The sequence below is a fragment of the Ascaphus truei genome, chromosome 2, assembly GCF_040206685.1.
Source record: "Ascaphus truei isolate aAscTru1 chromosome 2, aAscTru1.hap1, whole genome shotgun sequence".
In the NCBI taxonomy this organism is placed as follows: Eukaryota; Metazoa; Chordata; class Amphibia; order Anura; family Ascaphidae; genus Ascaphus; species Ascaphus truei.
In genome coordinates, this window is record NC_134484.1 from 318,597,237 (window position 1) to 318,625,081 (window position 27,845).

Genomic DNA, 27,845 nt, shown 5'->3' on the forward strand with positions numbered 1-27,845 from the left:
GCTGACTATAGGACTGTAGGTCAATATACCTTCCCCCAAAAATACAATATAAAAAAAAATACAATTAAATACATATTAATAACATCACAATTTTCATATTGCCCCCAGTAATATTTTAACGCAATGTTATTGAGTTAGGCGGTAATATTGCAGTAAAACCAGCCCATATTTGTCTGTATTTTACCGGATGCGATAACTCAACCTTACCAAAGTTTGATTATTCCCGGCCACAGTTTCACACATTTCTCCAAACGGTTAGAAGAATAAGAAAACTGTTCATGGTGTTTTCAACTCTATCTTGTATTTCAGGGTTTAAGTCAATAAAATACACTGCCAGTGGAAAGTTGGCAAACTGGTGCTGTTTATTACTGGCTCCATTTCATTTACAATGCTGGGCCCACTTTCCTCTCCAGTTTTGGTCACTATCAAAGGTAGACATCATTATTCTATCTCCCGTCCTCAGTGTTAACAGCACATTGCCAGTCCTCTCTTTTATGAAACCTGTGATAGCTTTTGCATAATATTGCCATTTCCCTGACACCTTTTCCTGTCGTTAAAAATGTAGTCCGGTCATTATTTTTGTCTCTTTTACAAAATGACCTTTACTCCCTCGTTTACATTCACATCATATACTTTGTTGTGGAATCATCCAGTGTTTTTTTGCATTGGAAGAATAATAATGTCAAATAATTGTTAGAAACTCCATTATAACTTATACCTGATTGATGCAGCTTTGCAATTGCGGCTCTATTTTGTTCTAGCTGCCTTTATTTAGTATTTAGTCATCCTCCAGTACTCTCCCTCCCCCACTCTCTCCCTCCTCTCTCACTCTCTCCCTTCCTTCTTTTATTCTCTCTCTCTTCCTCTCCTCACTCATTCTCTCCCTCACCCACCCTTTTTCTCTCTTTCCCTCCCACCCCCCCTCTATCTCTGTCCCCCATCTCTCCCCACTCCTCTCTCTCCCTTCCCTCCCTCTTCCCTCTCTCCCTGCCTCACTCTTTGCTTCACCTTAATCACACTCTCCCCCCTCTCTAACACCTCCCTTCTCTCCCTTCCATCTGTCTCTCTCCCTCCTTTCTCTCACTGTCTTCCTCCCCTCTTCACCCTCTTTCTCACTCTCTCTCTCCTCTCTCAATATCTCCCTGTCTTTTCTCTACCTTCTTTCTCTCACTCGCTCTCTCCCCTCACTCACTCTCCTGCACCCGTCTCTCTCCTCCTCCCCTCTTTCACTTCCTTGATCTCCTCACTCAATCTCTCCCCTCACTCAATCTCCCCCTCTCTCACTCACTCACTCTCTCTCCTCTCTCTCACTCTGTCCACACTTTCACTCTCTCCGCACTCTTTCACTCTCTCCCTTCTTCCCCCTCCCTTCACTCACTCTCTCCGTCCTCTCTCTCACTCTCTCCCTCCCCTAACTTTCCCTCTCTTCTCTTCTCTCACCCTCTCCCCTCTCACTCTCCGGTCTCTCACCCTCCCCTCTCTAAGGCTGGGGCCATAGAGGTTGAGCCGAGCCGAGCCGCGCTGACGCTGAGGCTCGCCTGCTGAAATCATGCAGGCGAGCCAGCGGGCGCGATCAGAGACGGGGGGAGACTGAGGGAGGCGGGGCAGTGACCTCGCTGGGCCAATCGCCCGCGACGCACCAACGTCGACGTCATGGTGCCGACGTCACGGCGCCGTGACGTTGACGCTGCTCCGCGCTGATTGGATGTTTTCAGCCGACAGCGCGCTGATAAACAGCTTGGCGCTCGGCTGAAAACTCCAGCGCCTCAGCATGCCTGCGGACGCTCGCATGAGCCCCCTCTCAAGGCATTCTCATTGAGGATGCAGGGGCTCAGCGCTGAGCGTCCGCACGGCTCAGCATGGCCTGTCCTTCTATGGACTCCCCCTAACTCTCCTCACCTACTCTCTCCCCCTTCTCACTCTCTCCCTCTGCTCCCACTCTTTCCTCACTCACTCCCCTCACTCATTATCTCCCCCACCTCCTCTCCCCCACCTCATCTCTCTCCCCACCCCATCTCTCTCCCCACCCCATCTCTCTCCCTACCTCCTCTCTGTCCCTCACCTCCACTCCTTCCCATCTCTCTCTCCCTCCCCTCACTTCCTCCCCACCCCTCTCTCTGCCTCCCTGCTTTCCCTCCCCCTCTCTCTCTCGCACAATCCCCACTTGCCCCTCTCCCCTTCCCTCGCCCCTCCCTCCCCTTCCTTATCTCCTTCCCTCCCCTCCCGTCTCTCTTTATTCCCCCAACACAATTCCCCGCCCCTCCTCAATAACCCTTCCTCCCTACAATACCCCCCCCACACACTATTTCCCCCACACAATACCCACACCTCCCCAATACCCTCACTATTCCCCCTCCCGCCTCAAAAAACCCACACACTTTATCTTGGGGGGGTGGGTTCAGAGGGGGAGAGGAGGCCTCTGGTGCCAGTCTCCGGATTCGTAAGCTAGGCCCAATTTCCAGTGCTGACCAGCTAGGGGGGAGACCCCACAGCACGACCTCTGGCCAGGCCCAACTTCCAGTGCCGGGCAGCCAGACCCCCCTTGTCAGCGGACCTGGAAAGGTGTCCTCAGAAATAAATTACATTTGGGAGAGGTGCTGCTGCTTCAAACCTTAAATCTGTAATTCTTCACATTGGGAGGCCTGGCTCATGCTTACTGTGCCACACAGTTACTGTTAACTACATTTAGATCTTCGTTTTATACTTGAAGCTCCTACAGTATTAGCAAATCTCTTGCCACCCTAACGTATTTAATGTAGCTTCTTGTGGTAATGCTTCCCACAAACAACCCCCAAGAAGTTCAAACGATAGTTCAGCTCTACATTGTTTAACACTACTGGAATGCAGCAGGTCTGAGGCCTACATTTTTGTGGTTCACTAAGTTCCCAAGTTGGCTCAGGTTAGGGCCTCTGCGGCTGAGAGGCACATGTGGTAATTTTCAGTGTGTGTAACAAACTTGGGCCTCACGCAGCCAGCAGTAATAACAGAGCAAATGCAATAACGGCTGTATTATTTTTATTCCCTCCAGAATATAAGAAGAAATACGGCGAGGAGCATGGCTCTTGCCAGGCTGGGATTGCAGGATCTTTTACAGAGGTTAGTAATGGCTTCTCGTAGGAGCCTTTTCGAATACTTAACTTTGAATTAATTCATACTGTGTCTCAGAAGCCCTTATGCCAGGAATGACCAACCCCAGTCCCCAAGGGCGACCACTTTGTTAGGTTTTAAGGATATCCATGCTCACTCAACGACTGAGCCACTGATTGAGCCACCTGTGCTGAAGCAGGGATATTCTTAAAACCTGACCTGTTGGTGACCCTTGAGGACTGGAGTTGGCCACCACTGCCCAATGCAATATGCAGTGAAGCCTGTCAGGAAAAACCCGAGCTCCATTAATTTGCAGTATGTGAACGGTGCTCAGAGCTTCCCTGACACGGACAAGCAGCTTCCTAGCATATTGAACCGAGGCTTCAAAGTTCTTTCTATGCCCACAGCAGCTGTCTAAGCGGGTATTGTATTTCCTCTAATATAGCAATAGCTTAAAATATTGCAGCGAAATCTTAACCTCTCTAACTCTCCACTTCTCTCATCACCCACTTGCGCATGTTAGGAATGTCAACCAGATTAAAACGCAAAATTGATGAAAACATACTTAGCTTTACAGTACTCCTGGTATAAAATAAGTAGCGATTCTTAATATAGACTTAGTTTTGAGATCAGCAAAAAAAAAATAAGTGTCCGTCACACAAACAGTTTATTAATGTAATTGGCGTCCTTAGAGCCAGTCGCCCTATATATAAGTTTACAAAACAATTTCTCACAAAGGATAAAATGGTAAATCCCACCAAAGCATTTGACTACTATGGATACATAATATTTAAACACACACACACACACACACACACACACACACACACACACACACACACACACACACACACACACACACACACACACACACACACACACACTCACACACACACACACACACACACACACACACACACACACACACACACACACACACAAAGGCGTGTGTGTAGAAAAATAGATAAAGAGAACACTCCTAATGCATATAGAATATATATATATATATATATATATATATATATACAGTGTTCGACAAACCTATACATTTGCTCGCCCCGGGCGAGTGGATTTAACCCCCGGGCGAGTAAATATTGGCCCAAGCAGCACACGTTTGGTACTAGGTGGCGAGTAGATTTTTTTGTGTGGCGAGTAGATTTTTTGGTGATTTGTCAACCACTGTATACAGGCATACCCCGCTTTAAGTACACTCACTTTAAGTACACTCGCGAGTAAGTACATATCGCCCGATAGGCAAACGGCAGCTCACGCATGCGCCTGTCAGCACGTCCTGAACAGCAATACCGGCTCCTTACCTGTTCCGAAGCTGTGCGCAAGCGGGGAGACTATAGAGCCTGTTACAAATGGGTTATTTACATCAGTTATACACGTATATGATGATTGCCGTACAGTACATGCATCGATAAGTGGGGAAAAGGTAGTGCTTCACTTTAAGTACATTTTCGCTTTACATACATGCTCCGGTCCCATTGCGTACGTTAATGCGGGGTATGCCTGTATATATATATATATATATATATATATATATATATATATATATATATATTTTTTTTTTTTTATTGTGTCAGTCACATACATTAAACCAATTGAATATGTCACTTCAATTTGTTCCTAGGTGGAATAACTTCTTTAAAGAGGGAAACTATCTCAAAATGTATCATTTTCTTAATTGCTCTCTGAAAAATGTTCCTTAAACCCAATTCAGTGGAACACACCAATGTTGCAGCTGATTGAAAACAATGGCCACTTCTCCTGCTGGTACGTTGTGTACGTCCCGCTGCAGCGTGCCGCGGGTTGTAATGCCGTGTGCTAAATCTGTCTTCCGAGGACAAAAGTCAAACGGTTTACATGTATGTGTTAACTGAACGGTGATGAAATCAGAAATGCTTAATTTTTTTTAAAATTACACTGGCGACACACTTTATTCGAGCTCGGCTAGCCCCACGAATTCGGGTATACCCGGGTGTATTGAGGTTTGTGACTGTTTTCTGCCTGAGTGCATTGGGTTATTTTCCAGGCAGGGATTGAAGCATTTTATTCCCGCTGGCTGCAATACTGCACAGTATATATATTTATACTGCATTACAATTCATGAATTTATGCCATCTGGTAGACACGCGAAGCATTGCAGCCTATTAAATCCTAATCATTATCATTTAACAGATCAGCCGGCCGTCAGCCAGGCATGAACCCAGGCTGGGAAGGCAAACGCAACGGGGCTTGTCAGAGGTGAGGAGCGGCGCATTCCAGGTATCTGCCAGGTACATACTGGGTATTTGCTCGAATAAAGTGTGTCGGTGCAGTACATTTCTGGGCATTTACCATGATATTCTGGGAACAAAAAGGAAACAGGTGTTAAAGTGAAGAGCAGTGTAAAAATTGGTCCTGTGTTTGATAACAGTTACAGCTCTGTCAGCAACAGATGCTTCCTGGTGTCTCTCTGCGTTTTGTCCCAGCGTGCTTCACCTCCCCCTTTGCTTTAGCTTCCTTCACCACCCATATTGAAAGATGTCTTTTTCATGTTCAATGCCACATTTATTGAATGCAGACCTTGTCCAATTGAGCACATCCTAAGAATGTATGAATCGTGGGTCAGCATAGCGGTCAACCAGGCGCTGGTTTGCATTGATCTTCCTCTAGTATTGTTCTTCTCAAACCAATGCAGTTCTTGGAGTGCATTATTATTGAAGAAATTAACCAGAACTTTGTCTACAGGTCTTAAAGAAATAACAGTTCTTAGAAGTTGAACATACGGTGGACCTGAATTTTGCCACCTTTAATACTAACCGTAAACCACATGGAACAGCTTTGCACAGGGACTATGGGCTTCAGATCGCCTCATTCTGGTTGTATCAGAATAGTAGATCCATTGTCCATGGATCCCATAGATTTCCCCTCAGGAAATCTATTAAAACGTATAATTTATGTGAGGGCTGCATTTATAGAGGGTCAAAAAGCACAGTGTCCCTAAGCATTGCATGTACAAGGGCCTTTACATGGTTACGTTCAGTAATAGAGTGTAATGTATTTTTAGTGCAAATGCAAACAGCTCTTAAGTGCTAGATGATTTAATAATGTAACATATTTCCTTGTGGCACAAGAACATACGGTCATTTTCCTAAGGTCCCACTGTCCTGATGCAGGGTTTGCAACTTCACAAGCTCTCCATGCAATTGGTTTCCTCCATATACAATATCCTGTTGTGTAAATGATCTCAATGTTCAGTTCAAAGTTTTCAGGAAGCACTGAAGTTCCTTATGTATTTTAACACTCCTCTTGCATATGAATGTGCTGCAGACTTCCCCAGTACTGAATTGCTAGTGAGCTGAGAGTTTCCCTAGGCATACGTATCTTATGGAAACAGACGTACATTATGCAATTAGTTTTAACATAGGATTGAAGCAGGAGGTGTTCGGAGCTGAACCCCATTAATTTCAGCTCTGTGGACCCCTGCTTCCGGAGATACAGATCTCCGTAGGGGCTGCAGGTAACCGCTGTACTCGGTTAGCAGGGTTCATGTAATGGCGGAGTTTCAAAGCTCCCACGCCCTGCAGGCCAATAGGAGTCCATGACATCATCAGGTTCGACTTCCTATTGGCCCGTGTGACGCAGGAGCTTTAAGCTTTGCTGAGAAACCGACACCCCCTTTGGACGTCTATATCTCGGGAAGCAGAAGATTCTCGGAGATTAAATTAATGAGGTTCAACTCTGGAGAACCCCTGCTTCAATCCCATGTTAAAAAAAGAATACATAAAAAATTGCTCCTTTAAAAAGATGTAATCAGTCTCAAAGTAACAACTTTACTTACTTGTATCCTGTGAAAAAAATCAATATGGTTTTGTTTTTGCTGCACATAGTAAATGAGGTTAAATAAAAACATACGTTCATCTACTGTGGTTTAACCTATGCTAAATTTAGACAACAGATACTTTATCCTATATCTGTACTTACATTATATTGATACAGTTGAAGACAAACAAAAACCTCAGTGAAATATCATCTAATGATATCTCATAAGGGGAAAAATTAATTCCTTCTTGACTCCAAATATTGACAATCAGATTACTCCCTGAATCAACATCCTTCCCATATTTACTTACTTGGTATATTCTTGTCCCTGTATAAAAGATGTTCAACCTTTTTTTATAAAGATATCTATTGTATCTGCCATCACAGTCTCCATGGGTAATGAGTTTTCTTTAAAACAAGCATATTAGCCAATTATGGTTCTCTGTTTGGCTAATGATGGCATAATAATGACGTTACGTTACAAATAAAGAACAAAACAAAAACAATTTAGTTGTAGATCTGAGGACTGACAAACAGTCTTATAAAAAATACATTCAACAGAGCTGATAAAAACCCTCCAAATAATTAGTTTATCCTGGAAATGTTAAAAGTTAAGTGATAAAGTGAAAAACAGGCGCAAACAGATAAAAGGGTGGTCACTAAAAATAAAGTGAACAGATATATAAATATCTTATAATAAGTGGAACATATAAATAAAAATAAACGTGTATACAATTTCACCCCCTGCTCAGACCCACTGGGAGGGGTAGTCTTCACTTGTCCCCAATGGTAACAGTAGTAGACATGGAATCCAGGGGGAGCATAGGGAAGAAACACAAAATAAAACAAATCTAAGTGCAGCAGAATTTCAATGAGGAAGATGCATTTCCAAAAACTTGGCTCTTATGAAATGACTACTTACAAGATGTAAGAGTCAAAACAGCAGGGTTGACTATCAGTCAATGTTGGGTGTGTAGTGTAGTAATCATCAGGGTGGTTCAGATACTCAGGAACGTAAGTCCCAGATGTAAAAGAGAGAACAAACTGGCATAGCGCAGATCAATCAAGGTATAAAAAGTTTATCTAAGTAAAAAATATACACTCACAATATATAAAATAAAATCGGGCATGTCACACTTAGTAAGTGTATGAGAGGGTATCAACAGCCAGCTGGCTCACCATCCCGCAACTCTCCGCGCTCATCCGTCTCTGCCTCTGCTCGACTGCATCACCGCACGGCTCGGCGTCTGCAGACAGATCCGGTTTCGTCAGTTGGTGGGGGCTGGACCTTCAGTGACTCCTCTCCAGACTGCTCCGCAAGAAAGACTCCCACTCAATGCGTTTCGCTACGTAATAACGTCGGCTTCGTCAGGAGTGTGAAGTCTCGCGATTACATTGTGTATTATATAGCTTGGTTGCTAATTAGTTATATGGAACAGCTGTTCCTTAAAGCGCTAATGGGGTTAATGTTAGATGCTGGATCTTAACTGATGCAAGAGAGTTAGGTACAATTGGTACATTAAAGGTACATTTTAGATGAGGTGCATATAATGGAAAGTTAGTTATACTTAGTATTTAATACGGAAAGACTCAGATGAAGTCTCCGAAAGCAGGGGGTCCCCGGAGCTGAGATTAATGGTATTAAGCTCCCAGGACCCCCTGCTTCAATCCCCTGTTAAAAAAAAATAATCATTGCTCGCTTGGATTTCTCCTTTAAAACAACGATTTAAAAATAGAATTATTATCTTATACGTACGATGTGACTCCCCTACATTAAACATGGCGTTGTCCTTGGTTCACTTTAGTCCTGAGAGGCACCGCCCCTTTAAAGCAGCCAATCCGCCTAATCGTTTTCTATGTACTACTTTATATTTTGCATTGCAGCGCTGGAACCGAAAGATCCTTCAGAGCTAGGCCGCACTATTCTTAGCTGCAAGGCCTCCTGGGTTCCCGTTACACTTATCTTTTTATTTACTTGTACAAATCACTGACCTCTCCCGTCGGGACGGCTGCTTTCAAGCCTGAAATCTGCATTTGCTGGCTTGACTTTGGTCGGCAGGCTGATGTGAATGTTTGGCAGCTTTCTAAGGAAGCACGCACACCCAGAACCTGCCACCCTTTGCTCTTTTCACAGCCAGCCTTCATCAATGGAAGGTAGTATGCAGTGTGTCATTAAGTACATAAAGGTTTCATCAGGTCCCAAACTAAACAATAGCCATTCTTTTAGATATGTTGCTGCACCAGTTTTTATTGGCTCCGTGTCTTTTGGAATTCTAGTAAAGGCAACAAATACTTTTATTTTGCAGATGAGTTATATTTTACATGTATTCTTGCCGAATATGCAACTTAAACCCAGGGCTTTTTTTCCCGGGGGGGCAACGCAGTTGAACTCCGTTCCTTTACCTTTTTTCATAGTACATTTTATAGTATTAAAGTCTAAAAAATAAATAAAAATGTTATATGTTTTATAAAACAATTTAGAATGTAATAATTGTTATTTACAAAAATAATAACATACGGTAGATTTGAAAAGATTTTGAAATGGGAATAAATATGTATATTATTGCTCATGTCCAAGAATAATATCCCCCCTGTCCCATCCTCACATCACAGTTCCTTCACCTTTTTTTTTGTTTGTTTGTTTTTTTTAGAAAAAAAGCACTGCTTAAAGGTATAATTTATTGTTTCACTAATACATATTTGGAGTTATTGAAATACAATATTATGCATAAGGAAACATTTTTGGCTGAGCTATCACTATTCTAGGAAGGGGGAAAGCAAAATACTTGTTGCCGATTAACTCTGGGGGATGTGTAAATGCTGATATATAATAATACGCCTTGGAGCTGTTCAAGAATATTATTTGTAGAGTATCAGTGCATCAGGCTGAACCAGTCCCTGGAGCACATAAAGGTCTGTAGCAGGACCACTCCCAATGAATTAAATATACAGGCAGTCCTTGGTTATCCGACACAATGCGTTACTCAAAATGGCGTTGGATAGCGAAACATTGTAAAGCGAAACACATTTTCCCATAGGAACACTGTTTAAATGAAAGGTCCTGTTCCTGAAGGCATTTTTAACACTAAAATACACCAAATATTTTACGCAGGCAATAAGATATGCAGCACACACATACATTTTATAGTGTATATATTGTATTATATATATATAATATAACATAATAAATAATATATTTTATAGTATAATATAATATTATATAGTATAATATAATATTATATATATACGCCCTTACGACGCTTTGCAACGTTGTTTATGTGTATGTGTGTATATATTTATACACACATACACATAAACAACGTTGCAAAGCGTCGTAAGAGCATTGGATAAGCCATTTTGGACATAGGTATGCATTGCAAAGCGTTGGATAAGCCATTCGTAAAACGAAGCGTTGTAAAACGAGGACTGCCTGTATAATACAATTACCCTAATAGGGTTAGGGGACTAGTACCTAATGCTGTAAAGCACCAATAAAGAGTAAAAACATTGTCCCATACAGTGAGAAATAAGGGTATGAACACCCACAGAATTAACTCACTGTTTGTATCCAAGGTCCATAGGAGTAGCCCGCAGCAGTAGATTCAATAGCGTGCAGTCCACCAAGGCAAAACAGGAACAGGTGGTATCCCAGCTACGCGTTTCGGCTGGATGTCCTTTATCAAGGTCCCTTGATAAAGGGCATCCAGCCCGAAACGCGTGGGTGGGATACCCACTGTGGCTATTGGGGACTTTGTTTGATCTTTTTTTAAGGAATAAAGACCTCCTCCTGTTTCTTCAGGCAGTGCACTGCCTTTTTCCTCACCTGTTCAAAAATATTATTCATTTGCCAGGTTCAGATTTGTTTGGTTACATAGTAGATGAGCTTGAAAAAAGACATATCTCCATCGAGTTCAACCTGTGTTAAATGGTTATGTAAAAAAGTAAGCGGAACACCTGACCTCCGATACTTCCGTGTCATGTGATCGTTCCTGGGGCGATCACATGACCCTGCTGGTTTCTTGGCAGCCGACAACAGAAGAGGAAGTGCTTCGCTTCCGTTTGTATTATTCAGCCCGATCTGCCACTAGAAAACAAGTGGCCATCATGTAACTGATATGCCATCAGGGCCCCATGCGTGCCAGGGCCCCATGCGTGCCAGGGCCCCATGCTGTACCCTCAGGGTGCTGTAATGGTTAACTGTCCCAAACTCATCGCTTGCACATTAGACACAGGAAAAGAAGTACAATGTTCATTAGATATGCAAACCATCAAATATCTCATTATAACCAATCCCCATACCACTTATTGGGCAGGACTCATCACAGGGCGATGCAGAGTATGGCACCTGATCAAATCAAAGGATAAAGTTTAATCCAGTTGCTTTTAATTGCACTCAAAGTATTGCGGAAAATCTGCATCCAAATTGACACACGTTGGGCCATTTCCATTTTGGTGGCTCTGTGCGTGAATGTATCAATGTCGTGGCTCTAAGTGTTGCACAGTTTGCGTCAGTTTGCAATTTGGGGAATGTCAATAGCAGAAGTTAGGGAGGTGTTACATGACACGCAGATTATAATGAGACGTAAATGTGCAGCAAGAAAAACCATCAGGTCTTAAGTGGCGTAACTTTTTCTGGCAAATATTGTTTTGCGAGAAATGTCGGAAACTTTTTCTTATCTTTGAAGAATATGGAGCAATGCATCAAAACAAACTTATATTTTCATATTTGCACTTTTCTTATCTTGATACACCCTCCCATGTCTTTGATACTTCTGGTACAGGTTTTTTTTTTTATGCATAGTTTTGCAGCAGACTTTAGTTAATAAACCCCCTGGAGGCCATGTATACAAGTCTCAGGTGCAAAATGGGGACTAATCTGGTGCACAAAACAGCATCAGATTTATCAAAGACACAATCATATTACTTTCACTGGGATAGTATCGGATAGTTGCTTTTTTGCACCGGTTTTGCAGCTGGGACACTAATAAATAGAAATGGGCGGAGCAGTGAGCAGCTAAAATGAAGGATGTGATAGCACTGCTACCTATCAGCTGTTTTAGCTCACACTTCTCGACCTGCAGCCTTGAAAAGCAGTGGTTGTGGGTTCAAGTCCTGTTGGGTTGGACACCATTCTAGTCATTAGGTTGGTGCCTTAGGCTCATCAACACTATATAGTTGGTATAAAAATCTGAGGCAGATCCAAATCCGCAAAAACATTTTGCCCATCTCCACTAATAAATACTGTAGCCCCGTAGTCCTCTAGAAACCAACAAACCAGTAATTGCTGAATAGAAATATTGCATCCACTCACATGACCCAGATGGACAAAAATATCATGAAGCCATACTCTGTCTTGCATTGCAGGATAGTAGTAAATGGCTTGGTATACATTACTTTTGTTTTGTAATGAATGCTATATTTACGCTGCTGTTGTATTTTTCTTTTTTTAGGAGCTGGTGGTAATGGGAGGACCAGGATCATATTACTGGACGGGAACAGTTAAAGTATTAAACCTCACTGACAACACATACTTCAAACTGAATGATGAAGCTATCATTGCCAGACGCTACACATATCTAGGCAAGTGCCTAGTCCAGATGCATTATGGTTATTATAGATGAACGTATGCAATGGTCATGTAGCCATTAAAATAAGTAGTGCTGTGGTTGATTGAAGAAGAACACTTAATGGTCTAGACATTTGGTCACAGACGCTACCGGTGTTTAGCCTCCACTCATCTCGCCGCAGGAACATCTCTACACTGGTCATTTCGCCACCACGGTAAGCCCCTAACCTTACCCTAAAAACCCCTAATCTTAAGCCATAATACTGACACTACCCTTTACCCTAAAAACCTTAACCCCTTACCCTAAAACCCCTCACCCTAAAACTCCTTACCCTAAGCCCCCTTACTTCCAACCCCTATCCTTAACCCCCTATGCTAACCGCCCAAACCCCTAAAGTTAACTTACCTTATTGGCGAAACGGCCGGCGTCTGAGTGTCCAGCGGCTGAGTGGCTGCAGCGAAGGGTCCCTCGGTGACAAAACATTGGTGCCGACTCGGTCACGGCAAAACGTCCATGACCAAATGTCCAATTCAGACTTTTAAAATGTGGCAAAACTTTCTGGCATCCATTGTCAAACGGTTTCTGCAGAAATGTAGAGACTTTTTCCAGCTCATCATTTCTTTTTGCCTTAGCCAGTGTTTCCCACTGGGAGCCCAGGAGACTTACAGGATATGGCTCAGTGTGGTAGAAAGGATATGCAAAGTGAGAGATGCAAAAAGTGGTCAAAAATGGAGGACATTAAGTGACACATGGACAGAAAGTCGAAGTCCCAAGGAAATATATTTTCGTTATTATTTCATCTTCTTTTTTGTGATTTGTTGGTGTCCCAAGCCCCAAAACTTGGACGTCTTTCTTTATGTGCTGAATGCAGAACAGCAGTCCAAAGGCAATGGAGTCTTAGTTGAAAAAGATTGGTAACCACAGGTTTAAGCCATTTGCTATACACTAGCCTAGAACACTTTGTTCAGAGGTGCATTACAGGACTCACTGTAAGCAAGGGGTTAAAGATGCAGACCAAGCAATATCCTACAGTACATATGTATTTTAAGAAATCAGTTCTGAACTATGAGAAAATACATGTACAGTAGCATTTTTTTTTAAACAAATCTGAATGACATTTTTAATGTATTATAATGTAACAAGCATTCTTTGATTCTATAGCAATCATTTACAAAGTCACATCCCCTTCCTCTTCTGAAACAGGCTCTGGCACACCCCTTTTTGAGCTAGTAGTGCACCATTTGTATCTAGTGACTGCCTGGTCACATGATCTTTCCCACAGAACTTTGCATCTTTGGTCCTCTTCTGCTGCACTAAGCCATTTAATGAAACCCCTGAGCCGAATCTTCGCCGATCGATCACAGGAGAACGGGTTTATCGGCACCTTAGCTAATTAGTTATCATTGTGTGGCTTATATTGATGCACATATTAAGGGGGGGGGGGGGGACTGCAGTTTGGACAGCTGCTTTAAGAAGTAAAGAAGTAAATAAAAATGTGTTGGCACTCAGTACCATTACACATCAATCACTTGTGGAGTATCAAAAGATGCAGCTGTGAACACAATTTCTGACAAATGTAGAACAGTTTCAAATAGCAACCTGTATCAATTATAACAAACTGTCAAATAGCAGCTTCTTTACTGCATTTAACCATTTCTTTAGTAATTTTAATTTTTCTTTCATATGTTGGATATCCAAATTATGTCAGTGCAATATACTTGCTACGATCCATGTTTTAGGTAAACAGTGACTAAATCTGTTAAATATAGTCATTTTATTTCAACGTCCCAGCGATTATTAAGGGAAAAGAATAATGCAAACTAATAGGAATTGCTTCCTGTTACAGTAAGCTCTTGCATTAGCTCGTTTACCTCCCGCACAGATAGCTCACTGAAACTTTCAAATGCAACATGTGTAAACTCCTGAATATGCCCTAAGAAAAGTAGAGTATATTATATATCATGTGATATTTGCTAATGTACTTTTCATAATTAGGCTTTCAGTCCTAAGCTTGCAACTATTAGATCTATTTTCAATGAATAAACCGCCAGTGGTTTAAAGAACCAGTAGTATTGTACCTGCCTTCATTCTTAGGGGCTTATTCAACAGTGAGGTCATTATGACAGACTGGCTAATGACGTCGTCTAATTTCCATATGGCGAGAATCAATAGACGTCTTTATGAATGTGTGTATAAACACTATTTGCCGTTTGCACATGAGGAAAGGTTTTTTGCGTAATGTTGTGCTCACCAAAGGGTTGATCCTCAGAAGTCCGTTCAATCTAGGCTACCAATGTGACCTAAACAGGTTAGTTTCCCTGGGTTTAACGGGTATCCACAACACTATATACATGCAAAAAAAACGTTCGTTAGTCATCTCATTAGCAAACGCTTAACGACATGTCAAGTTAGCACTGGCTTGCGTTAGCTTAAAATAACATGGTGTTAAGCCTGTTTTACCCAAAGCTGGCATTACTTCTATCAGGTCCCTGAATAGTTGATTAATTAAATGGAAAAAAGAGAAGACAGGCGAGGAAAGAATCCCTGTAAATAACACTATGATTGTTAAATCATACCTAACTGTGGTATAACACTTATCCAGATCCTGTAAATACCTATTTTAGGGTCTGGATGTGAGTAACGCCACCTTTTACTATGACCTAACTCAGGAGTGGGAAAACTTCCTCTGCTGCGCCCCCTTTGCCTGCTCTCCCCATGTGTCACGCCCCCCCCCCCCTTACCTCTATTGCAGCGTCAAATGACGCTGCAGGGTCATGTCACGTCACGTGACCACGTTGGCATCATTTGACTCCACTTTGCGATGGAGACGCGGGGACTGAAGCCGGGTAAGTGAGCCACACTTCCCCACCAAAAAAAGTCTCGGGGCGCGCCCCCCAGTTTGCGCACCTCTGACCTATCTAACGTAACATTAAATCCCTGCGTTCACTATAACGGAGCTGTGTGGATATGCGTTATTAGACGGAACACCTTTTGCATATCAGCACTAACTTCCGTTATAGTAACGCAAGGGCTTGTTACATCTGAGAAACAGCACATCACGCATCGTTAGTGAAAGATACTCAAATGTATACAATATTTGTATTCTAAAATATATATAAAAAAGCCTTTTAAAAAAGAAATCCACCTTCCTTTCAAATTTGAGTAAATCTGAGAAGAAGAGAAGCAGTGGCATTCCCAGTTTGTTTATGAAAATGGTACCAGCACACATGAGGTGTTATACTGTCTTACACTGCAGAGCACATGCACTGTATTGCTTCTCCATTATATGTCTATTAGTGCTTTAACTGTATTTCAGCGTCACTATATGTTGGTAAGTGTATTTACTTTACAGTAACTTCAGTGTATATTGGTAAGTTTGCTGCTTTAAGACGCTTCCCTGCTAGCTGTACAGATGTGACCGAAGGCTTGTTAGGCTGAGCTCAGACAGGCTGCTACGCTACCGTGCGTCCGCGCCTCTCTGCTGGGCGATCCCCAGCAGACAGAATGACGCGATTGGAGGTGGAACGTTAAAAAAAAACCTGTGTTTGTGATTGGCTGGCAAAGTACACGTGACACGGCTGCTGCTTGAAATCGCAACTTCATTTGTCTTCTTCAAGTGCATCGCAGCCTGTCTGAACTCAGCCTAGTCTGCGGTGTTGGCTACAGTAAGTCTTGCTACATCTGCAGGTGTCTCTGTTGTTGCTATTAACTTTCGTTATCTAGAAGCAACTGAGCAAATTCTGTTTGTGTACTGCTGTCAGCTGCTCTGCCTTCTGAGACTCTGTGTTGTCATTTCCCCCCGCAGGATATGCAGTGACTGCTGGCCACTTCTCACAGCCCACAACCACGGATGTAGTAGGTGGAGCTCCCCAAGACAGTGGAATCGGAAAGGTGAGGTTTCCGTCACTCAGCAGCTCAACTGCACGTGATTGCTCCAGAACGGGTTCTCTCACTTCCACAAAACTGATGAGCGCAGAACTTTTGTTTCCTTTGTAATCTTGAAGTTATTATTAGTACATTGTGTGTGAGGTAACACACAACTGCAAGTGGCCTCCAACCTTTTAAACTGGAGTGGAAATGTTTTTTTTTTATTTCCCATAGAATGTTTTAGGAAAGAGGTTTTATTGAGATGTATATCTCGGTTTACGGTTGAGTCTATATAAAGATCCTGTGCAGTAATTGCCAACATAACTGTCATCATGAGATTGTAGCAAGTTCCGGCTTTTATTAGGAATACAGGCCAGCTGTAAATCTTTATGCGGGATACAAAAGCACATACATTGCAGTAAGGACAAGAGTAAGGTTGACAATGGGGTTATGTTGAAAAGTTCCCAATTTGACATTGAATATTCAAAAAAAAATTATTGCAATTATTGACTACTGTATACACACACCTGTTAAAGCAGGTTGGTTCGTTCACAAAAGCTTGTCAGTGTAAGATTTTGTCTGATAAAAAGTATACAAAATGATAGATTTTTATATACAATATAGTATTGATATGTTGACTTCTATACGCAGAAAGATTTCTATTTTTTGTTTTATGTGCTGTATGTATAATTTTCATTACATAGCATCAGCAGTGTACGGAGAACCTTAACAAAATGACAAGACAGAGAAAATAAAGTGCAAACAATCGGGATAAGGGTACGGCTCCAGTGCCTGCGCTGCACGCGCGCCTGCAAGGCTGGCGGCGCGTGCAGCTGAGTTCCCCAGTCTGCAGTGAGCTGCAGTGGGAAAGACGGGGGGGAAGCGTGACGGGGGCGCGGGCGTGATGTCTCCCGGCAGGTTCGCCCTCATTGGCTGAATCGCCGGGGGGCATAGCCTAGCGCTCCATCGCGAGTCCTGATCTCAATTCTCTTGAGAGCAGGAGTTTCTGTCAGCGCAGTGCGGCGGCCCCCCCTCGCAGCGGGCCCGCCCCCATTGTGGGGTGGCTCTTGTCCCTGCAGCGTCCGCCACAGCGGGCGCTCCAGTAGCCGGCGGGGACCTCGCCTTTGAGCAGCAAGTAACTGATAAGGTAACTAATTGGGAATCTCTTCCCCCAAAGAGCTTACAATCTAAGTGGCATATTTGCAGACTTACAGACAAAGTAGGAGTAAAAATCTGATTATTAAAAGTGCAAGTCAGGGAGGAAAAGTGCATTTTAGGGCCTGTAGTGTAGGCAGAATTAATTTATTAAAATGCTTATTATAAAGGGTGAAATGTATACTGTGTATGTAAGGTTGTACATTGTTGAAAATGACCTGATGCTTGCTGCATTTAGTCAAGGCAATTTGTGAAAACTAGGAATAATCCTTTAACCATACAATAAATTGCATTTAATCAAGGCAATTTCTTTTAATTTTTGCTAAAAATCACCCACATTTGGCCTAATCCTGTTATTCGTAAATTGATTTTCTTTGAAGTTGAATCCAGGAAATGAACATGTTAATAGAACCGGCACCAGTTACCATATTCCTATGATTGTACTCATCTTAAAATCCCTTTCATAAAAAGCATCCAATTCATAAACCTCATTATCTCTTTCCCTATTTCTCCTATAACAGAAGAGTTCTTTTTTTTAGCAGCATGTCTCATTAACTTAAACTAATCCTGCTTTCTCCTTTTTATGGAGGAAAGCTCTGTAATCACCACCAGACCACATACACTGCAAGGTATACACTGGGAGCTTAAACCAACAAGATGCTCTCCAAATCATTAAGAAATATTATGAAGTTGAAAAGTGGTCTATGTATTGCTAGCCAAAAATGTCAGGCAGCTGACTAAGCCAATCCACATCACTCAGTGCTCTTCTCTGAATGTAATAAACTATATCCCATAAAAAAAATAATGTCTGGGAAACCACACATACTGTACAGTAGACAAAGCAGTTGCTTTTAAAACATATATTATTTTTTAAATTATTTTTATTGATGTAGATCCAATACATAGGAAGCAGTAATGCCAGCCTAAATCCGTGATTATACCAAAAATCGCGCGCCTGAAAAACAAAATAAAAGAAACCAATACGAGTGCACATACCAAGCGCGACGTAAGCGCTGCGACGTACTGCAAAGCGTTTGTTTACTCAAGCGATTTGAGATTTTGTTTTCACCCACCACGGCTGCATGACTTGATTTGCCTGGCCAATCACAGTGCATCATTGACCAACCAATCTGGCCATGTCTCCCTGTAGTAGCGCTACGAATCTCTTTGGCATGTCCACATGTAGCAGGGCGACGTCGCTGCGATGACGTCACCGGATCGCTATGCAGCCGTGCAGTTTTTGGTATAATTAAGGCCTAACTTTGTCAGTCCTTTTTCTCTGCCTCCGTCCTCCATGGATAGCCAGACTTGCTGTAAATCTAAGCACATGGGTGACAAAGGTAGGAAACAGTCAGAGGGTGGTATTTACTAAAGTCTCCCAGGATGAAAAAATGGGACAAAAGCAGTTTTACCAAAGGGAAAATGTGATTGCTTTCAATGGGATTCCTATTCTTTCATCAATGTGCTACTCTTATTTGGGCTGGTTTGGGCAAATTTGCATAAATTGGCACCAAGAACTTTAGCGAATTTCCCCATCACATGAAATCACAGGTCCTTTTGCGTTTCCAGCTCAGCACACAGCTTCTATTGAGACTCAAATGTTACCTCCACCACTTAGATTGTAAGCTCTTGGGGGCGGAAACTCCTTTTCCTAATGTTACAGATGTTCCTAATGTAAGGAAATGGCTCAGTGAGTAAAGACACTGTCAAGCACTGAGTGTGCAGCAGGGGAACCTGGTTCAATTCCCGGTGTCGGCTCCTTGTGACCTTGGGCAAGTAATTTTATCTCCCTGTGCCTCAGGCATCAACATCATAGATTGTAAACTCCAGAGGCAGAGACCCGAGTCTGCAAAATGTCTCTGTAAAGCACTACAAAGAACTAGCAGCGCTATACAAGAACATGCTATTATGTCTCAAGCGCATATTCCCATGCATGTATGAAGCACTATGTACATGAATGGTGCTATATACATACATGTAGAGACTAGTGTTGCGAATCTTTTGCTGAAGTTTGCAAACCAGACACATTGTAGAGATACAAATTTGCAAGTATTTGCGTGAAAACGACAGAATTTTGCCCCAAAAATTTCTGCGAAACATTACAGTCAATGTGCAGGTCACTTTAGTTTTCGCAAAACTTCACAAAATTGCCAAACGTTACAAAAATTTGGAAAAGCAACACTGAATACATTCACATAGAGAATATAGAGTTACATAGGGGGTTTTAAATCAAATTCTTAGCTGCTAACCTAGGGCAATTTTTTAGTAAAATAACCTCCACCAGATTTACTGCATCAAAGGCAAAGAATCACATACTTTTTTAACAGACATTTGAAAATTTTCTATCTTTTTGCGTTACCGTCTCTCTAGCAGAGAGAAAATTAAGCATCCTGAGCTACCACGGAGAAAAGTCTTCAAAAAGATACCCTGAGTATCTCCGAGCATTTCTTTTTAACAATTGAAACATTGTACTGGGTCACATGTATTTTCTTTTTTTTTCTTTTTTTAATGGTGTTTTGGTATACAAATAATTAGATTAAAATATACTCCCAGGAAAAAATGATGTTGGCTCATAATGGGCTTACTTGCAGTATAGTACTGTACAGGCAGGCCTCGTTTTACAACGCTTCGCTTTACAACGAATGGCTTATCCAACGCTATGCAATGCATACCTATATTCATTTGTACAGCGCCAAAACGGCTTATCCAACGCTCTTACGACGCTTTGCAAAGTTGTTTATGTGTATATAATATATATATCAAAAATATAATATGATATTATACTATATAATATATTATTTTATTAAATTACATGATATATTATGTTATATTATATATATATAATACAGTATATACACTATATAATGTATGTGTGTGCTGCATATCTTATTGCCTGAGTAAAATATTTTGTGTATTTTAGCATTAAAAATGCCTTCAGGAACGGAACCTTTCATTTAAACAGTGTTCCTATGGGAAAACGTGTTTCGCTTTAAGACGTTTTGCTATCCAACGCCATTTTGAGTAACGCATTGTGTTGGATAACCGAGGACTGCCTGTATTGTATTTTTTTCCAGTCCTTAATTTAATTGGCATACGTATCACTGTGTGTAGGAAGCTATCTGAAGTGCATCATCCCCATTAAGTTCCTGAGACTTTGTGAGCTCCTCAGTAGTTAGGTTAAAGTGAGATGGGACTCACGCATTTGAACATTTGGTCTCAACTAAGTTGGCGCCGGCGTTTGGTTGCCAAGGGAAACTCTGACGCTGCCGCTCTTACGCTGGATACTCGGCTCCTGCTGTATCGCCAGTAAGTTAAGTTAATTTAAGGGGTTTTAGTGGTTAGGTTAGGGGGTTAAGGATAGGGGTTTTATGGTAAGGGGTTAGATTTTTAGGGTATGGGCTTAGGGTAAAGGGTTAAGGTTTTTAGGGTAGGGTGTAGCATTAGTATTAGGGGTTATGATTAGGGTTTTTTAGGGTAAGGGGTAAGATTAGGGTCTTACCTTGGTGGCGAAATGGCCTGCGGAGAGATGTCCCTGTGGTGGTTAAACACCAGCAGCGACTTGGTGGCGAGTCAAAGCGGCTACGGCTAAATGTGACCGTGGGCCTCATGCAGCCTGTGGAAGTTTTGAGAACCTTATGGTCTATTCAGTACCGTAAGTTTTATCAGAAGTGGGCCGGAGCCCTGAAAAATTATATGTATAGATGTAGCCAAAGTTACTGCTACTACTGGCATACTGCAGCAGGACATACACAGCACATCAGTGGAACGGGCGCCCCTGTGTATTGAATCAGCCGTGCGTGAGATGGTGGCGGGGCTACCACACTATTTCACCCAGGAAGCACATGAGATGATGCAATAACATGGTCTCCATGTATTGCACTGCATACATGGCAGGGCGACAGGAGAAAATATAATGCATATTATACTCACATGGAAAATATAAATACATTATATTTGGAACTAGTACATTTACAATGAGTGTATCCACTGATGTTTCTTTTGATCCTTTTTGCACTCAGTGAGCCCCATGGACTTTCCTAAAACTGTCTGCATCCCTCCCCTCTGAGAAGTTAATATATGCAACCAGTTAAGTACATGTACTTTGGCAAACAGACTAATTTAATATTCCCCTTTGAGTTTGATGCACCGTTGTCAATAGCTGTTAGTAAACATCTGACAAAGTAATTGTGTAAGTACTAGAATAAAAATGTAATATCGACCATGGAATGTTTAAAACTCCGTACTGGATTCCAGAGGGAAATAGAACCAATGTATAATATAAGCAAGTATATTACTAGAAAATGCGTCTGAGGGCCTGCTTGCTTGAAATATGTTAATATCAGCCACTTGTTTCATCAGAACAAAATAAGAAGCTTAAGACACTGTAACAGAAAATGAAAAAAATATTGACATGAGTCAAAACACACTTTTCATTGCCTTCATATGTAGACTCCTTGATGCATTAAGAGGTTATTTAATAAACAGTGATATTGCCGACCAGGGAACTATTGACCGGAAACTCATAATGAAGTCAATATGAATTTTTGTGCAACATTGCCCCGATCGGACGAATCCCCGTGCAATGAATAACAACCATAGTCTGCTTATAACATGAGTGCATAAGTGGTCTGGACATACTGTTTCTGCTGCCTGATACACCCTCAACCACCAATGGCAGATACATCTTACTTTTCTCCCAATTGTTTAATATTCCTTTATTTTATTTTGTAGGTTTATATTTTCAGAACGGACAAGAGGTCTGGATCCCTCATTAGGATTTTTCAAGCTTCGGGCAAAAAGGTTAGACTTGATTTTTCTTTTTACTACTAACCTGCATTCCTTTCCCTGCTATGTGTTTGGAGATTGTTGAAACAGAGCACGATGTGTTCAGGAGAAAATGACCGTTTCTAGGTTTCAGAAGCTTTTTTCCTTCCCATGTGCAATCTAGATAAAACTGCCACTGTAAAGTAAAATAACACTTGCTCAAGACAATCTGCTGCACTTTTTGTTTTTAAAATTAATGTTATAAAGTAAAATTTTTGTTGAATTGCAGTTATTAAAGCTGCTGATCCCCTTTGCTCATAACCCTAATGCCCTCTGACCTCCTTTGAAGACACTTGGGGAAAAAACAGTACAGTACTATGAGCATGTCGCCTATGAGTTATTACTGCTATGGGAGAGGGATCTTTGAGACTGGCACAAAGGTTAATCAACATTGTAGACATGACAAGGGTCTCTAAATGCGCGCTAGTTTAAGGGTGCACAGAGACCTGTGGTGTAGAAATTTGCGAGATTTATGTGTCAAGAAAAAAGTGGTGCAATTCTGGGTGCAACTTTTTTCATCTTTTTTTTTTGTTTGTGAATTTGCTTTCTTATTGGTTTTCATAGATTATTCCAATTTTTTTAAAAAAACAATGACGTTTTTTTTTAACTGTTGTGAATTTGCGAATATTAAAATATGGGAAAAAATTAAATTTTTTGCAATTAATGAAAATTTTGGTGAAAAATATGCCCTGCTGTGGCAGGGACTGATTGAGCCATCTGTGCTGAAGCAGGGACTGATTGAGCCACTTGTGGTAAAGTAGGGGCTGATTGAGAGAGTTGAAGTTACATAGAATTTCATAATATAATTATAGGGTCCCTTAGCTAAAAAAAAAAAAGTCTGAAAACCACTAGATAGAGGATACAGCACATACAAAAGATTTTGTTTGGAATTAATTCAAGGCAAAAATACATTCTAATGCAGCTTGGCACTGGTCTTTACATGTGTAAATATATAGATATGCAAAACATATTTCTTTCTCTTCCTTTTAAAAACATTTTCCATTTTGTTATGCTGTGTCTTAAGAGCTGGTCACAAGTTTGTCATAATGTTTTAATTCACAAGAGAGCTGGACTCACTTAATGTATGGATGTCAATGCACTGAATCAACGCAATGTGTTTTCGTTTTGTCATTTTTGTGCTCCCAGTTGCATCAAATGTAAGAACAAGTTTCTATTGTCTGGTGGAGTTTATAGGTCAGGGAGTCTTTTGCCCCTTCAGCACTGGCAGATTTTTTCCAGATTTTTTGGGATCAGAAAAAATGAAAAAATAATGCTAAGGAGAGATGTAGAATTTGGTGGATCCCAATTTTTATATATAGAAATACAAGCAAGAAACAGAGCTCAATGTCAAAATATAGATGCAAATAATACATTACAATTTGCATACAAATGTAACTAGAGGAATAACTGTTTAGTCCACTGAAAAATCACAAAATACTTTCAACTGTGTGAAACTGTGTCCCAATTGAACCAAGGTAAAGTCCGGGACTGTGACACAAATGAGGAGTGTAATCAGCTCCGGAGGAGAGGCAGCTCTTCAATGAAGCAACCTAATTCGGATACAAATCTATAAAAAAAAAAGGAAGAGTGCACACGTAGTGTGTGAATAAATGTAAAGTCAATTTATTAAAATAGGACAACAATTGTCCACTCACATAAAATGTATATTAAAAAAATGTGTATAAAAAAACCCAGGAAAAAATAGATAGATGTGAGACACCGGAACCTGCTGGGATTTCCGCAGCAGGGAGAGGATGTATGGAGCCTGTCAAAGTCACTGCAGCCTATTGGGGCTAGGATTAAACGGCAAAAAATGACTACCGTGTTTACTAACCACAAAGTGGGAATGTCCAGTAAAGTCCCGTTAGATCTCCATAGGGACACTCATGATGGCGCAACCGATGTAATGCCGGTCCAGCAGCCTGTCGGGAACTCACAATATTCCTTCTGCAATGCAAATATCACTGCCCCCTTGCTCGTGTTATGGGGAATCCCCAATTTAAGCTCGTCCAGGGTTAACGTGAAGACACACACCCAACAGCAGGGAACTCCGCAACAGTGAGGATGATAGTGCTGACGGCAAAATTAACTGCCATGTTCACTAACTACAATGTGGAACAGTCCAGTAGAGTCCCGTTAGATCTCTGTGCTGAGACTCATGATGGTACACACACTGTATTGCTAGTCCAGCAGCCCATCGGAGACCCCGAGATTTACTTCGGTAATGCGGATATCACTGGCTTCCTGCTCGTCTCACAGGGAACCCTCACATCAGCTGGTCCGGTGTCAACGTGATGACGTCCACCCAACACGTTTCATCGGGGAAACTATATATATATATATATGGGTTATATAACTCCTCCTTAACTGCTACCTATTGATATAACTTTGCAAGCTGTTCAACACTGGAAAATATCTTGAGCACGACATCGATGCAAGATTAGAATACACGGGTTTTGTTTCAGAGACCCCATAATCTTTCACTTCACCCCCACCCCCCCATTGCTGTGTATTAAAAATATCTAATGTACAACCCTTTGTGCCCGTTTTGTAAATATAAACTGTAAGTTGTTAACATACCCATATGTCAACTCTGTTTTCTACTTGGAAGATCTTGGAAGAAGTGTCTTACTTCCCTCTCCACAGATACCACAGAAAGCTGCTTTTGCCAGATAAACAATATCTGAGACAGATATACAAAGTAGAGCCATACTCACAAGTTCACAATGCAATTCTCTATTTAATGTGACGGCCAAGAACAGTGGAAAGACAACGTTTCAGGTCCCGTGCGTTTTGCCAGATGCAGCTGGCACATCGATTCCCACTGAAAACGAACACAGTGCATATTCCCCTCTTTTCCAATTATTTTGCAGAAAAATAATTATTAATGTGGCTCAATGCATTGGAAAGCAGCTCATGCCGTGCAGGAAACAGAAGGCCATCACCCTGCCAATGCACCAGTCCAGGCTGCTTGACAATTGACTGCACTAGTCATTTAAATGAGATTGCTCCAGTCCCCGAGATAATGTAATGTCATTGAAACGATTGATGATAATGAATAGCGAAATCATTGGAGGTGACTATAGACAGCAGATGCATATCATAACCCACTTCATTTTAATCACTAGGCCCCCATTGATAGTTTTTTTTTTTTCTTAACAAAGTTATGGTTCCTCCTCTACCACCTTAATCTATCAACCACAAAGGTTAAGAGGGTAATTGTTTATTGTCCAACGTGTTTGCTCGGCCTGCCGTGGCCGCAAATCCCATTGGCATCGATGATGATTTCTGAGGGCGCTTCAGGCAATGTAGAATTACCCTGCTTAATCTCTGTGGGTGACAGATTGCAAATGAGCAACAAATGAATAAACCACAGAGCAGCCTTTACAAAAACGAAAGCTTTAGGCTCTATTTAACTAAAGAGATCAACACATATTGCTGTCTTTTTCAAAGGGGGTTTGGTTTCAATGGTTTATGCTGTAGCAGAAGAAAACCAATGAGTTCCGTTATCCAAATGTTTCTTTCCTACTCATTTTCAGCTAGACATTTTTATTTGAAATGCGATGGACGGTGATTTCCTTTGTGGGCAGATATACTGAATGCTTTGTTGTGACTCGGCTTGGTTACAGATGGGCTCTTACTTTGGCTCCTCCTTATGTGCAGTTGATCTGAACTCCGACGGCCTCTCAGATCTGCTGGTCGGGGCGCCCATGTTCTCTGAGGTGAGGGATGAGGGACAAGTCACCGTCTACATCAACAGAGGAAATGTAAGTATATGGGTGGAAATGTAGTTAACATTCGTTTTTGTATATATACAGTGTTTGTGTGTGTATGCGTGTATGTATATACATACTGTACACACAGGCTTTATATTTCTATAGATAATCTATATCTATCAATATATAGAAGTAAATACAGAGGAGTGTGGCACTGCAAAACAGAAACCACGCGAAGTATGTGCCCTTTGTTTTATTGTTCTAGAATTGAAGCTAGGGTTGCAAGGAGGCTTCTCCAAACATACTGGACACAATGGTGAAATGTATGTGCGACACGCTTGAGACACACACACACGCTCGAGACACACATACAGACACCTCTCTGCTCCATGCTGTTTCCGCCTCTCCTTGGTCCCTCCCACAGGCTCCTGACACCTCCCCCTGATTGGCTGTATTACCCAGCAGCAGCCAATCAGGATGCGGAAGCTGCCCAGCCCCCAAGCAACAGCCATGCTCTCTCCCTGCTCGGGAAGTCCTGCTGCCCCCAAGCCGGTCAGGTCACTTATGTCCAGATGAAAAGTTGTGTGGAGAATAACGCTCAATATAAGTGTGTACACTGTAGATAAATCATCATGATATTGAAGAAATAACTGGAGATGGGAACACTATGACTTATCCATAAGGTCATATAGGTATCATGCATTTAAGGGGGGGCAAAATAAAGACCTACTGTAGCGGTCAGTCTGCCAGACTACCGCAGATGTGGTCAAAATGCACACCCCTCTCAAAATATAAACTTCCCCAATACAGGGTCAAAAGTAGTAATATAAGAGCTATTGCCCATTACCTGCCCTTGGGGGTATCTTGAGGTTCAGTAATCCAATGATGATTAGTAGTTCCACTGCGTGCAGTCCTGATATGTAGGAACAGTGATTGAAGAATAGAGCAAAGGAGCACAGCTGCCAGAAATAATCCTGAAGAAACAAATATCACGGGCAAACTCCAAAGATAAAACTGAAGGTGTTTAATGAATAAGCTCACAGGGAGATGAACATAGCCAACGCACCAACGCGTTTCATCCAGTGGGACTTTATCAAGGTGTCAAAGTCCCTTGATAAAGTCCCACGGGATGAAATGCGTTGGTGCGTTGGCTATGTTCATCTCCCTGTGAGTGTATTCATTAAACAGCTTCAGTTTTATCTTTGGAGTTTGCCCGTGATATTTGTTTCTTCAGGATTATTTCTGGCAGCTATGCTCCTTTGCTCTATTCTTCAATCACTTATGTCCAGAGAGGCAATATCGGACACCTACATTTCCAGTATTACCTCTAATTTTTTTATTTATAAAATACAGGACAGTCTGGTTCAATACCAGACACCTGGCAACCATAATTGACGTAGGGTGTCTCCAGAGTCAACCCCTATTAATGTTAGTTCTTGGGACCCCCTGCTTCCAGAGATTCTTACTTCTGTAGGTGCTGCCAGTATCACTGTGGAGTTTAAATGTCCAAATGTTAATATTAGAAATATTATTTCCTGATAGGATTAATGGGCGTTTTGGGCTACACTAGCATTACTTTTCTGCCCATGAAATCTGTGCTAAATGTTTTAAACATGAGGCGGTGGGGGGTGCATTGTTAGAGTTACACGTGCCATAAGAGGGAAAATGTAATAATGTTTGTTCTACATCAGTTCAATATCATTTAGAATAAAAACCTGCACGGTACATGAGCTCCAAAGAAGCACACTGATGATGGCACTGATTAAAACATATGATGATATTATATTTGTTTTATTTTTGTAATAATTGCTCCAGTGCC

At 41.6% G+C, this 27,845-nt stretch overlaps 1 protein-coding gene and 1 long non-coding RNA gene across 6 annotated transcripts in view; one reads left to right on the forward strand and one right to left on the reverse strand.

Annotated features, from left to right (window-relative positions):
- ITGA9 (integrin subunit alpha 9) overlaps window positions 1-27,845 on the forward strand; it is a 505,378-nt gene that overhangs the window by 83,508 nt on the left and 394,025 nt on the right. For both annotated transcript variants that reach the window (XM_075586544.1, XM_075586545.1), the window contains exons 5-9: window positions 3,029-3,096; window positions 12,348-12,477; window positions 16,270-16,355; window positions 22,218-22,286; window positions 25,940-26,077. In XM_075586544.1, the coding sequence (XP_075442659.1) occupies window positions 3,029-3,096; window positions 12,348-12,477; window positions 16,270-16,355; window positions 22,218-22,286; window positions 25,940-26,077 (491 nt within the window). The remainder of the gene's footprint in view (window positions 1-3,028; window positions 3,097-12,347; window positions 12,478-16,269; window positions 16,356-22,217; window positions 22,287-25,939; window positions 26,078-27,845) is intronic.
- Window positions 1-27,845, reverse strand: part of LOC142487349 (uncharacterized) — a 37,546-nt gene that overhangs the window by 5,313 nt on the left and 4,388 nt on the right. Inside the window, exons 2-5 of one of the 4 annotated variants that reach the window (XR_012799199.1) lie at window positions 25,952-26,058; window positions 25,028-25,134; window positions 22,318-22,446; window positions 18,350-18,805 (exon numbers count right to left, since the gene is read on the reverse strand). This is a non-coding gene — a long non-coding RNA (uncharacterized LOC142487349). The other 3 variants (XR_012799196.1, XR_012799197.1, XR_012799198.1) reach the window with 3 other exon arrangements.